The sequence below is a fragment of the Fusarium redolens genome (genome assembly GCF_020744475.1).
Source record: "Fusarium redolens strain MPI-CAGE-AT-0023 chromosome Unknown BKA55scaffold_10, whole genome shotgun sequence".
In the NCBI taxonomy this organism is placed as follows: Eukaryota; Fungi; Ascomycota; class Sordariomycetes; order Hypocreales; family Nectriaceae; genus Fusarium; species Fusarium redolens.
In genome coordinates this window covers 1294074-1307059 of record NW_025763673.1, presented here as the reverse complement: position 1 = coordinate 1307059, position 12986 = coordinate 1294074, and the positions used below count along the sequence as shown (strand labels likewise).

Genomic DNA, 12986 nt, shown 5'->3' with positions numbered 1-12986 from the left:
TTGTGGTGCCATTCAAGAGAATCATAGCTATCCACGATACTCCGAATAACATGTCTCAAGCCTAAATCTTCACTATAAACTTTTCACCACTTGCCCCAGCTTTAAGAGTGTCCAGCATCTTCTGCGCTTCCCTTAAACCTCCTTCAATAATACAAGGCTTTGGCGCAGGCTCGATACTTCCATCCTCGAGTGCTTTCTGTAACCAGTAGCTGAAAAGCCAACGCCCGATATCCTGGCGGTCCTTCATAAAGCGAAAACAGTTTATGGCGCAAGCTTCAACTCCTTCTGGTGTTGGCTTATCTGCTGGCCATGGCAGTACCGTGCTGATCTTGGCCCCAGGTATAGAGTTAGCTGCGACGAGCGTCGCCGCGACCTGATCAAAAGACGAGTCCTCGGATCTGGCATCAATCGTGCCGCGAATCTTGAGTCCTGCAGTTTGGGCAGCTTGACCTATGTGCTGTGCGACCTGTGGGTCACGATAGTCCCATACACCCGTTGCACCCAGTCTCTTCAACCACTCATGGTGCTTTGGACTTGCTGTCGCATAAACAGGCCATCCCAGCGCATGTGCTATCTGGACTGCAGCAACACCAACCGCCGAAGCTCCGCTCCAGACAAGAATAGCGCCCGCTTCGTCAACATGTCTTTCACGCATTGGCAGCTCGAGATCTGCAAACAGCGCTATCGACGCGGTAGTCATACCGACCGGAAGTGCGGCCCCTTGTTCAAATGTCAGGTTCTTGGGCAGATGCGAAGTCGCCGTCTCATTGAGAAGGGTATACGTTTGTAAAGCTGACGCGTCGTTGTTTCCAGTAACCATCCCTAGTGCAAATCCCATTACACGGTCGCCAGCTTGGAAGCGTGTTACGCCGGGTCCCACAGATACAACGGTCCCGGAAAGATCGCTACCAAGTATGGCGGGGAACTTGTCGATGTTGATACCAAGACTTTGTATTTTCCAATCTGCGGGATTTGCAGCAACTGCTTCATTGCGCACCAACAAGTCACCCTGACCAGGTGTGGGGACGGGGCGTTCTTGGACGGTGAGTAGCCCTTGCCTGGCAGGAAGAACGGCAGCCATATTGGGACCGAGGGAGTGGACCATGATGCGCGATTGGTTAAAAGAGTAGAAGGACTGGTGGTTCTCAAAGAACGATGATGTTTTGGTTTATTAGCCAGTGAAAGCCTATAGTTAAGTAATGGGCCAAGTGCAGAGTATATATATCCAAATAGAGCAGTACGAATACGAACGTAACATCCATGTATTATGCTCTTGGGCCTCTGTGTCTCAACAAAACCAGACTTGAGGGATACGAAAGTACATTTTGTCACGCAAATATGCTCTCTTCCGTCCGAGATTAAGTCATTCAACCAGGTTTGGCCTCAACTAATGATCCCAGTATGTATGGCTTAGAATTAATATGGTTGGCTCACGTCGTTTTGTTGGCAAGAATCCGCGAGGATGACCTTGGAGCGCAGCCATCAGCTTGTTTGCAGACTAAGGAGCGGAGGGGGGGCTGCGGGCCACTTTTCGGGCCCGGCATACGATATGATAGGTGGGTTACAAGAAGGTAGCAACTATTCGCGAGGCTAGGCTAATAAGGAAGCGCAACTCTAGTTTGGATTAGTAATTTCTGCTTAGTAGGGGGCGTGACAGTCAAGAAGGCGGGGGGCAAGAGCTATTATTGAACTAATCCGATCCTATGTAGCTACCGGGGGATAAGGGTGTCCCTTATGTAACTACTAGATTCTGCTAATTACATGCATGTTTGGGTGCCTCAGGCAGTGATCTGGGAATAGGCTGAGATGGTTCAACGGATCAATGACTATTCCGATCCGTTGTGGCTGGGATGTGGATGTCATCTTGTTAAACAGCTTTCGCTGTTAGCGCTCGCTAGTCATTTTCTCTTTCAATCAAGCTCAACATGCTCATTCCAACAATGGCCACTTCGGGGTGCCCGTAGAAGCTTTCCGCCGCTCCATTCCGTGCCCTTACCCTGACACTGTATTATAATCATTCCTAATGCCAGCATCTAGCTTGGCCTCAGCATCAGCAGCTACAGCTACAGCATGGAAGAGCTACGCAAGCCCAAAACAGGCAGATCTTGCGGGACCTGCAGAGGTATACTATCTCACCGACAAATCAAGGAACAATCATATCTCGGACGACTGCTTACTGACACTTAGATCGGCGGATCCGATGCGATCGCGGAGCTCCAACATGTGCAAACTGTGGACGGGCGAGACTAGAATGTCAAGGTTACGGCCTTCGTCTATCTTGGCCCAGAGATGGCGGTGGAAGAAGAGCTCTTTCAACCCCTGGCTCCTGCAATGCATCACAACCTAATGTTCCTCACACGAGATTCTTTATCAACATGCAGCAAGGGCATGTCGCTGCTTGGAACGATGCCGTCTCCTCAGGTAGTGTGCATATGTCAGCACCGCATCCCCTCCTTAATACAGGATCCTATTCGCTGCATCACATTAACCATTTTGATCACTCTCGCGCAGAAATGATGCAACAAAGAGTACTTCAATACCAGACACCAAAAACCATCTCTCTATCATTAGTAGACAAGGATGATACCAGTCTGCTTCATTATTGTATGTTATCTGAAGTACTCCAATGTGCAAGCCATGCTAAAGGTTTAGATATGCAAAATGCAGGATGCTTCTTGCTAAACCCACTGGGGTCTTTGGCACATTTACTTCTGCAAATTGGTCTCACTGATTCGTCGCCATCTTCCGTCGCAGTGCTGAATGGCCTCCTGGCGATTTCGGCCTTGCATGTTTCGGGCGAGGCAAGGGCAATATCATTTAAAAGCAAAGCAATCGCTATGACTAGGGTATCATTGAGCCCAAACAACCCAGACTCGGTAGTGATAAGTAACTTAGCTGCAAGTATGCTTCTCTACCTATATGAAGTGAGTGAGCCTCCTCTGTCCTGAGACGCTGGGGTCGAACCGTTACTAATTGAGGTATAGACACTTCATATGTCATCTCCCATAGATTGGACAGTATACCTCTGCGGCGCCAAGCACGTTCTCCAGTCTTCGGCAGAACGAAGTGCTTTATCGCAAAGTTATGAGGTAATATTTGACTGGATTATCTATCATGAGACAATGTTCCTATTCAGCCAATTGTACTGGACAAGAAAGGGCTCTAAACCATTCTGCCGTAGAAGGATCTCTACTATATTTCGGAGGCGCTCCGGACTTGGCAAGGGGATTGTAAGTGGACTCAAAGCCCTATCGAGCTCATTCACTGAGTACGTTTTCTTGCAGGAAGCAGATGTGACAGGCTGTGACCCAAACATCCTGGACACTATCTCAAAGATATTCGACACACTCATGGGAGAAGGAGGATTGCCTCCGTCGTGGCAAACATATTTTCTAGAACTGGAGGGCCAACTTCGGATGAGGATCCTAGAACCACTAGAGTCAGACATAGTACCGGGAACCACGTCTTGGATGCACGCTGTCACGATGCTACATTGTCTCACAACAGTACTATGGATCAACCGTTCTGTTAGGGGTTATTGCGGAACAGAGGCAACTCACCAAAATCTAGTGACACAAGGGGTGACGATCCTTGTCCAAATGAAGACATGCGATCTGCCTTGGCCGTTATTCATCATTGCTGGTGAAACGCGGATAGATGAACAACGACAGATCATACTAAGTATCATTCATCGAACGCAGGAGGGGTCCAAAACAAACCACATAAATATGGTTCGGGAGCTGATAGAGACGTTGTGGAATTACAATGATCTCGATCCCGACGGGTTGCTAAGTTATGACACTAAGCTACGCAGCATCATCCAAGCGTATCCATGGATGCTGCCATTTGTATAGGCCCCTAATAAGAGAGAGTCTTATATATTTCTATTATTATTAAACTAGGAATACCTCTAATGGTCTAATGAAAGACTTCTTTCTTGCTGCAAGAAGTGTATCCCCTCGATTGTGTTAAGGCTCCAGAAGGTATTCCGTCCCACATCACCCCTGTCACATGATAGGTACATGCGGGGAACCTAACGATACATCATCAATCATTCCCACCAAAAGCATCATACAAATCATTCTGAATTTATCAATGAGCTCTCAATCAATACCTGCGGAGGCCCTCAATGCATATGACGACCAAAGCTTCATCAGGGAGGATAACAGCAGCCGGGAGCATGAGTATGATAGCACCCGGCGACCCGACTTTCTTCCCGCAGAAGACTGAGGGTTCAATTTCCAACCATTCAATATGGAAAGACGCGATCTTAGGGTCAACCAGCTGCCCCAAGAGCCGCTACACCTCTTACAACACTTTGTGCCTCTTTCCCTAGTCAACAGCTGGGTTCAATATACTAATAGCTGGGTTAATTGCTTGCTGGGAAGGGGCGTTATTGATAGCCGGAACCATCAATTGAAAGACCGGTCACGGCTGTAAAGCTGGGAGCCTACATGCGCCGCAGAAGTATATATCTGGCTTAGGGTCCTAATTTATACAGGAATCCATAAGGAAATCGCGGTTTAAGACCATTGGAAGACTCCTAAGCCGGGGGAGCAACGTCCTGAACAATGTATCATCAAGTTCATGACATATTATTGGAAAATCCGGGAATCCCCCTTCCTTTCAGGATTTAGACTGTTAGTCTGAAAGTCCTAGATTTAGTGTTCAAAGTCCTAGACGAGATCATCTAGAGATATAAACCTGAGAAGAACTCTCATCTCAATAATAAGCAATCAAGTTTCATAAATCTTTTTTTTTTTTTTTTCACCCAGCACTACTGCGCAATATAAACCACACACATGACCGGTTTCAACTCCTTCATCGTCACCTTCGCCCCTTCGATTATACCAAATTTACTGACGATGAGAGCTTCCCTGAGGTCTTTCGATGCGCACAACCGTGGTCTAAGCACATACAATATGCCACAACGCAGCTCTGTCAGCCGGGCTCTCATCTTGCTGTAGATGAGGGCATGATCCGCTATACAGGGAGGAACTCAGAGGTCGCATATGTGCTCGGCAAGCCTACTGATACAGGCTTCAAAGTATGGGTTGTGGCCCAGTTAGGTATCTTTTTACGGTGGATTGGCACTAGCCCGGTGTAGAACACGGTCCCGCTGGCGTTGAACGATCAAAGAGGAAGAAATCGGTATCTCAAAGAGGGAGAGGCGGCCGCCGCGGCCGCAGCCGAGGAGGAAGAAGAGGAAAAGCCAGCCGAGAGAGGGAAGCTAGCGAGGCTGATAAGGTTGAAGAAATTATCCACGTCCTCACAGACGACGGGGATAAAGTGATCGCGTTGGACTCGACCCAGAGCGTCGTTATTGCCCTTATAAACCTACTGCCGAATTCGATATATCACGTCTTTGTGGATAATCTCTTCTCGTCGCCAGACCTCTTTCTCTCTCTCCGTCAGCACGGCCACGGCGCTACAGGCACAGCCCGCCCTAACTGCGGCATCCTCAAGGAGCTCATTGATGCCAAGAAGAACGATAAATCAGGGAAATCAGGGTTCAAATTCAACGAGATCAAAGTCATCCCTACCCAAGATAACCAGGTAGAAAGTCTTGACTCTATTAGCCATGATTTCCTTACTAACATATCTATTCTTACTATAGGTAAACCAAACCGCGTGGAAGGATAATTCCCTCGTGTTATTCCTATCAACCGTGTTTAAGGGCGATGAGAGATGTGAGCGGTGGAGGAAGCGGCTGTCAACGACGACTTCTATAGCACTGCCAATACAGCGATTTTTTGGTGACGAGCCAGTCAAGCTCATATCAATCCCTACCGTGGCTGCTGCATATAATGAAGAGATGAATCATGTGGATCAAGGAGACCAGAGGTGGGCATATCAGGGCTACGATCATGCTATTCGCCGCGGCGCTTGGCAGGCTCTCGCTTGGGCCTTCCTGTTGGATGTGGTCCTTGTGAATAGCTTCCTTTTGCAACTCCACGGCCAGCCTCATTGGAAGCCATATATACATCAGAAAGATTGGCGCCGGCGCATTTATAACGAGCTATTCAAAGCATTCTACAAGGAAAGTCAGCCAAGGCGGAGATTTCGGGCTGGGGATGAATTTACGCCCGTGGCACAGCATAAATATGTCCGAAGAGGAAAAAAAGGTAATTGCGTTGCTTGTCAGGGTTGTCAGCTTGGGAGGCCTAGGTCAAGGAGCTCAAGGAAGCCTTTGGGGCTGGTCAGCAGCAATAAAAGGAGGCATCAATCAAGGTGGGGATGTGGGCAGTGTGATGTGGCGATTTGTAACTCAAAATATTGTTGGGACTTCTACAACAGGTTAATTTAGGTGGGAAATAATGTACCATTCATACTGTGCAGTTTCATTGGACAGTCATCCCTGTAGTGACCCGACTGGAGCCTTAACACAGTCGAGGGGATAGTTCATTTCTGGCGCTAGCATTCATCCTGATCTTCCGACTGCCAACAGCCAAGCTATCGTTATGGTAGTCACTGAGGCAGCCGTGGCTAAGATCTTGGCTTTTATGGGACATTGATTGGGCTATCCAATCTCAAACAATAGCATTGAGGGCTTGCGATTGATATACTAGGCTCTTAAAACACAATCTTGCAGTTTAGAATTGCCCGTTGCCATGCTTCAGCTCAGACTCCGGAACAACATCCATCACGCTCTCCCAATGCTCCGCAACTTTGCCATCCTTCACTCGGTAGATATCGATGACATTATTCCCAATATCTCCCTCCCATCTCCGAGAGTGATGATGCACAGTTACATATGGGTCATCAACGAGTATTCTTTTGATATTCATCCGAATATGAGGTTCATCAGACCGTGCCCAGTTCTTCGCGGCCCACTCTCTCATCGTCTTTGCCATATCAATGATGGACTCTTGTCCGTCGCCAACAAAGGCGCTATGCTGCTTGTAATTCTTGTCAACAAGGTGCCTGGTTCGGGCGAAGTCATAATACTTGAATGCGACGAGGTGTAATTTGATGATGCGTTTAACCGTAGCGATTTGGGAGGGCGTATGCTGGGGTTGGTCTTTGAGGTCGTTATAGACCTGGTCGACCTCGGCGCTTAGTGCGTCATCAGTAATGGCCATAGTGCTGGATTAACAAGAGGATATAAAATTGATTGATGAAAGTGATAGAGCTATCAAGTTCAGGTGTATAGGGAAAACCTCAGTATTAATTACTGAAATGCGTACTTTGTCCTGGCAGCTTCAAACTGAGAGTCAGGGCTTCTTATATTAGATGTTAAGGTGAAAGGTGCTACTCAGACGGCCGGCTCTCCATTTATCTGCGATCATGCTGGGTTCTCAAGGGAAGCCCACGACGGCCAGGGCAGCGTGCGTTATGGGATCGTCATGGTCTGAGAAGGTGTAATCTCCGATCCTCGGCAACTCGTGCCTACGTCGGAGATGTCTAGTCTCGGCTCGGATACCCCCCTTGGCTTGGGTTTCCCCGCATGATCAGCTACAGCTGAATGGGTGGCAACCAGCTCCATCCTTTTGGCGCTCGCTTTTGGGTGGGGAGGGGAAGTGCCGCTTTTGGGTGGGGAATTGCCGCTTTCACTCATGGGGATCAGACGTGCGTTAACGACTTGGTTGCCCACCAATGTTTACCTATTCCGATGTCTTCCTACCATCGGGGTGCCGCATGAGTTTTAGTGCCCGTGCGCATTCTGCCACCTTATTATGCATAGTAAGCGTAAATCAGTGACTGAAATTCATGCGACACCCCATGTTGCACTTGGAAAGCCTTGGATAAAACAGTCAGTAGAGATAGGCATTTATACTCGCCGTAGGCCTTGGTAGGAATTGCCAACTCGCCTGGAATATTACAAAGCACAACCTCAGTCCACCAATTGATTTTCTGAGTCTGCCAAGTACAATGTCGAAAGGAACAGTCAAAAATGTCATCTTCTTGGGGGTGAGTACACCACATGAGCGTATTTTACCCTTCAGTGCTAATATCTTGATCATAGGGAGCTGGGCAAGCAGGTCGTCCGGTGTTTAACTCGCTGATCCAAGCCAGCCAAGGCTCGGGCCTAACCATCTCTGCTCTCTCTCGAAAAGAATCCACCGCAAAATTCCCGGCCGACATCGAGGTCATTAGGACCGATTACACTGCAGCATCCCTCGAAAATGCTCTTGCCGGTCAGGATGTTATCATCTCCATGCTGGGAGATGCCGGTCTGCCTCTTCAGAAGGCTATCGTCGACGCAGCCATTGTAGCGGGCGTGCAAAGGATCTTTCCGTCAGAATTCGGTTGCCGAACCTACATTGATAAGGTGGTTGCGTTAATGCCGTACTTTCAGCAGAAGCACGAGATGATTTCCTATCTGAGGACAAAGCAAGATAGAATAAGCTGGACGGCCATGATTCCGAACCCATTCTTCGATGAGGTAACTATAATCTGACTTTGTGCAACATCTCGCACTTTTCTCACCGTTGAAACAGGCTCTGAAGAATACCTTTCATGGATACGAGCCTCCGAACAAGTATTTCCTTCTCGATGGTGGAGATGCACCCTATGGTACCACGAATCTGCATACAATCGGTCTTGCCTTGTTCAAAATCATATCGGATCCGACGCACTTCCAAGACTCTGCGAACAGATACATAAACATCCACTCGCATATAACGACTCAGAAGGAGATATTGGCAGCAGTTGAGAAGGCCTCCGGAAGGACCTTTGAGAGGCACTATGTGAATAGCAAAGATCTGTATGAGGACGCCTTGCGTCGCTTTAGAAGTAGAGGTCCAGGTGAAGAGAAGGATTTATTTGCCGAAAGGGATATCATCCAGTGCATCACTTATGGCAAGGGAAAGTTTCTCGGCTTAGGTAATACACTGGACGGAAATAATTGGACGGAGAGGCTGGGGCTGCCAGCTGAGAGCCTGGACGAGGATGTAAAGGGTGTGCTTGAAGGGACTCGGCCGTAGTAGCTTCAGGAATAGAATTAAAACTGTTGTTTTATTGCCAAAACGGCATCTTGGGCCGCTAATACGTGGACTTCAACAAGAATCTGTGAGGGACAAACCTGGGGTCCAATGAGTGAAATTCATGTTTTCACACGGCAGTTATTTCGATGGTCGCATTACCAAAAACGTCTTAACTCCTCAGAAAATACATGATCTCTTATCTCGTTTTGTCGCTTCTCCTCATTTTCCTTGGAGGCAATTAGAGCAAAGCACATGAATATGAGTCTCTACAGACCGCCTCTAAGCCCCGCAAGTGGATCATTCAGGTTTCAAAATACCACGATGCTGCAGCCCATCTGTCGCAGAGGCACTGCAAACGTAATGAATATCTACTACCGAATTCCCTAAACAATTCTGGGGCCTGTTGATCGCGGCGCCGGACCGTGCAAGAAACCCGAGATTCTAGACAAAGGGTGTTTTCGCGGCTATTGTATGCCCGACTACAGCTCCCTTCTCGTCAAATAGATGATCTGCAATCCATGGTTACCTTTCAGGTGGGTAACCACGCTTTGAACGTAGTCGGCCAATGGCACCACCCCAGCCTGAGGCGCCAGACTAGTGATCTGGGGATGGCATATTTCGGTGGGGAGGTCATCTGGTGGGGCAGTGGATGCGATCGGGTGTGTTTCCCCAGTTTTCTGTCCAAAACTCTCCCGATTCCCACCTCTGAAGTTGATGCCAGTTACATGAAATCGTCGGTTTGACTTTCCTCCTCCTACTTCACGTGACGGCGGACGTAATCCCTGAATATTGATTAGCCAGCGAGGGGTAGGCTCTGTAAACTATTTCTAGTTATAAATACACCTCGCCTCCTATATTATGGCATTCTCTTCCACCACTAGCTCCCTCACTTCTCACCATCAAGAGTCACCTACAGACACAGATCAGATTTGAATCTCCCGATTCTAACTTCCAGTCTGCAACATGCTGGCAGACACTGGCTTGGGACTCGTCAGCGAGCTCAAAGCCAAACTTGGCTGGGCTCTCCTCCAAATCGTCCCGGTTGCTTTCGTCGCCTATAACCTCCTATGGCTAATATACACATTGTTCTTTTCGAGTCTGCGAAAGATCCCAGGGCCCTTTCTGGCGCGAATATCACGACTGTGGGAGATGAGGAAGGCTGCCACAGGGAATATTCATGAGATCATAATGGATCTACACAAATGCCACGGTGAGTCTGCGGTTTGGGAATTGGCAAGTTCTAATATTAACTCCCTCTGTCTTCAGGACCCATTGTTCGTATAGGGCCGAATCGATACGACTTCGATACCATGGAAGCTGCCAAGATCATATACCGAATTGGCAACACACTGCCCAAAGCCGACTACTACATCCCATTTGGCTTGCCATCGTTCCCGAATCTGTTCGATGTGCAAGATTCAGCCCGTCACTCGGCTATAAAGAAACAGTTCGCTCCCTTGTATACAATGACTGCCTTGCTATCCTATGAACAGGGCGTTGACGGCCAGACGGTCATTCTGAAAGAAGAGCTTCAGCGGTTCTCGGACCAGAAGCAGGTCATCGATCTACCACAGTTTCTCCAATACTATGCCTTTGACGTTATCGGAGTCATTACTGTGGGTTTACTGCGCAATATCAGCCGCGTTTATTGCCTAACTTACGTGCCTATTAGGTTGGCAAGTCGATGGGAATGATGGAGTCGAATTCGGACACAAACGGTGCCTGCGGCGCCTTGGATGCCATGTGGCACTACTCCTCCATGATGGCCTATATTCCACACATGCATGCCTGGTGGTTATGGCTCTCCTCACTTCTGCCTATCGAAGTCCCCATCAAGGGCCTAACCGAGTATGTCGAACGACAGATCATGCAGTACAGACTCAGGGCAGCAGAGTTTGGCGACAACGCTACACTCAAGAATGAGAACAACTTCCTGGCTAAGCTCCTCCTCATGGAGAAGGAGGGAAAGGTCACTTCAGTGGAGACTCAGCAGGCTATTGGCCTAAACATTGGGGCGGGGTCTGATACGACGGCAAATGCGCTGAGTTCCATTCTGTACTACCTGTACACGAACCCACGAACTCTACAATGTCTTCGGGAGGAGTTGGATAGATATGTCAAAGTGGATCCCCTCAGCTTCCAGAAATCGCAAAGCATGTCTTACCTGCAAGCTGTCATCAAGGAAGCTCTGCGGCTGCACCCGGGTGTAGGCACGCAACTGACGCGTGTAGTGCCAAAGGGTGGCCTGGTCATTGAGGGGCAGTTTTTCCCTGAGGGTGTAAGTCAACCCTGTCTGCGTAGGTATTGGTGAGCCGAAGCTGATGATAACAGACTGAGGTTGGTGTCAACGGATGGGCGCTTTATCACAAGAAAGCTATTTTCGGTGTTGATGCGAGCGAATTTCGTCCCGAGCGATGGTTGGAGACTGGTGAGAATCTGAATATTGGTGGATCCTTTGCGGTAAGTGACCCTCACATTCCGATAACGATACGCCCCGGCTAATGCCGACGTTTTACAGTTTGGAGCCGGCTCTCGATCCTGCATTGGCAAGAATATCAGCATTTTGGAGATGTCAAAGGCCATTCCCCAGATCGTTCGTAACTTCGACATCGAAATCAACCAGGGGGAGATGACATGGAAGAATGAGTGCTGGTGGTTTGTGAAGCCTGAGTACAAGGCTAGGATTAAACCCCGGGCGTCTTAGATAGGGTGGTTCGTTATCTTAGTCTACGTCTTTGGCATTCTAGTGCCAGCCATACTGGCTTGCTGTATCAGAGCTTTTAAACTCCTGCTCGATCTGTATTATGTGTCTAGTGTTTCCAGGTCTTGCTGGGCCTGGCGATTAATAGCACGAGAGTACTGGTCATGATGGAAGCCAGCGCGGCTCGAGGTGTGTTAGCACATTTCGTCAACGTTTTGTGCCAATTGAAGCACTTACCAACCGTACTTGCTTATATGGGGTATCCATTGCTATATGGATATCTATATGGATGTCCATATAGCCACATACTCGTTAAAGGTTATATGAGGTATCCTCGCAAGATTATCCTCGTAGTCGTCTTAGCTACTATCACATTATCGACCGTCATGCTGAGCGGTGTCAGGGGAGACGATCGGCATCGGTGTCGGAACTGGAAGGGTATGGATATGCAAAGCTAAGCTTGACGGATCCTAAGGCCTAGTCTATACACACGAGTCTATTACACCCGGTAGGCCAACGCCCAAGGGACTCTAAAGCTAAGATTACATAAATGTCTCTAGTTCTTGCCTTGCTCTCGCTAAGCTCATGAGGATCTCGCCTTATTCTTTCTAGTCTAGCCATTGTTCTTCTCCTTGGTCCTCCTGGATGTTAGTAGTAGCAGGTCAACTTGAAGCCTAAATCCTCCAAGTATTCAGTTTCCTAGCTTCAGCGGCTGAAGCGATGCCTGCTGTCTATTTAAGGGCCTTAGCGATTATTAGTTAGTTAATACTATCTAGAACCCCTCTTTCGCCATGTAAAATAAACAACAGTGGGGAATCTATCTACCGACGTAGATGAAATATAGATGTAGATAGATGTAGACTACATCTATCTATCTACTGCTGGCCCTTGTGGGTCATCTATTTATCCATCTGGCCGCCAGGTAGATAGATGAAATGTAGGGTAGATGCCAGCCAAACTACCTGAGGTAGAGGTATCTAAACATGCTGGGATTTTCCTAGCATACAGAGGTACTGGTACCCCTCCCTGTATATTTGCTTTTGTTCATGTCTTACCTTTTTCTTTCTTTTTGTCCTTGAATTCCTCGCTAAACCGTAGATCAGATTTTGCTGTTCAGATCGCGCATGCAAATTTCGCTCGTCGTGCAAAGTGTCCCGGGCTCATTGGACCTGATCTTTGCCACGAAACCATTTCATAATGGCGACCCCCAGCGATATATTCGGCTTCTCAGTCGATCCTAATGGTTCTTCAGATATATCAAATCTGACTGAGCTACCAAAGCTCGATTTTTCACCATCCTTCGGCAGCTCTGCGATCATCAAAGACTGGGACACAGTTTCCCAACCTGTTCGGGGTCA

General features: G+C 48.2%; 5 protein-coding genes across 5 annotated transcripts; 3 read left to right on the top strand and 2 right to left on the bottom strand.

Annotated features, from left to right (window-relative positions):
* Positions 1–61: 61 nt before the first annotated feature.
* On the bottom strand, positions 62–1105 carry BKA55DRAFT_514129 (chaperonin 10-like protein; the record flags this gene model as incomplete). The annotated part of the gene is made up of 1 exon (XM_046187950.1): positions 62–1105. The coding sequence occupies one exon, from the start codon at positions 1103–1105 to the stop codon at positions 62–64; it is 1044 nt and encodes a 347-aa protein (XP_046048145.1).
* A 1798-nt stretch (positions 1106–2903) lies between these two features.
* On the top strand, positions 2904–3854 carry BKA55DRAFT_514687 (uncharacterized protein; the record flags this gene model as incomplete). Its single annotated transcript, XM_046187985.1, has 4 exons — positions 2904–2924; positions 3010–3089; positions 3206–3230; positions 3285–3854. The coding sequence occupies 4 exons, from the start codon at positions 2904–2906 to the stop codon at positions 3852–3854; spliced, it is 696 nt and encodes a 231-aa protein (XP_046048144.1).
* A 2694-nt stretch (positions 3855–6548) lies between these two features.
* On the bottom strand, positions 6549–7352 carry BKA55DRAFT_572253 (uncharacterized protein). The gene has a single exon (XM_046193133.1). It carries the CDS (start codon positions 7080–7082, stop codon positions 6594–6596), a length of 489 nt encoding a protein of 162 aa, XP_046048143.1. The 5' UTR covers positions 7083–7352; the 3' UTR covers positions 6549–6593.
* A 520-nt stretch (positions 7353–7872) lies between these two features.
* BKA55DRAFT_702861 (uncharacterized protein) lies at positions 7873–8937 on the top strand (the record flags this gene model as incomplete). The annotated part of the gene is made up of 3 exons (XM_046200617.1): positions 7873–7911; positions 7967–8386; positions 8442–8937. The coding sequence occupies 3 exons, from the start codon at positions 7873–7875 to the stop codon at positions 8925–8927; spliced, it is 945 nt and encodes a 314-aa protein (XP_046048142.1). The 3' UTR covers positions 8928–8937.
* Positions 8938–9786: 849 nt separating this feature from the next.
* BKA55DRAFT_646529 (pisatin demethylase) lies at positions 9787–11631 on the top strand (the record flags this gene model as incomplete). The annotated part of the gene is made up of 5 exons (XM_046197215.1): positions 9787–10137; positions 10194–10543; positions 10600–11205; positions 11259–11387; positions 11446–11631. The coding sequence occupies exons 1-5, from the start codon at positions 9891–9893 to the stop codon at positions 11629–11631; spliced, it is 1518 nt and encodes a 505-aa protein (XP_046048141.1). The 5' UTR covers positions 9787–9890.
* Positions 11632–12986: the final 1355 nt, after the last annotated feature.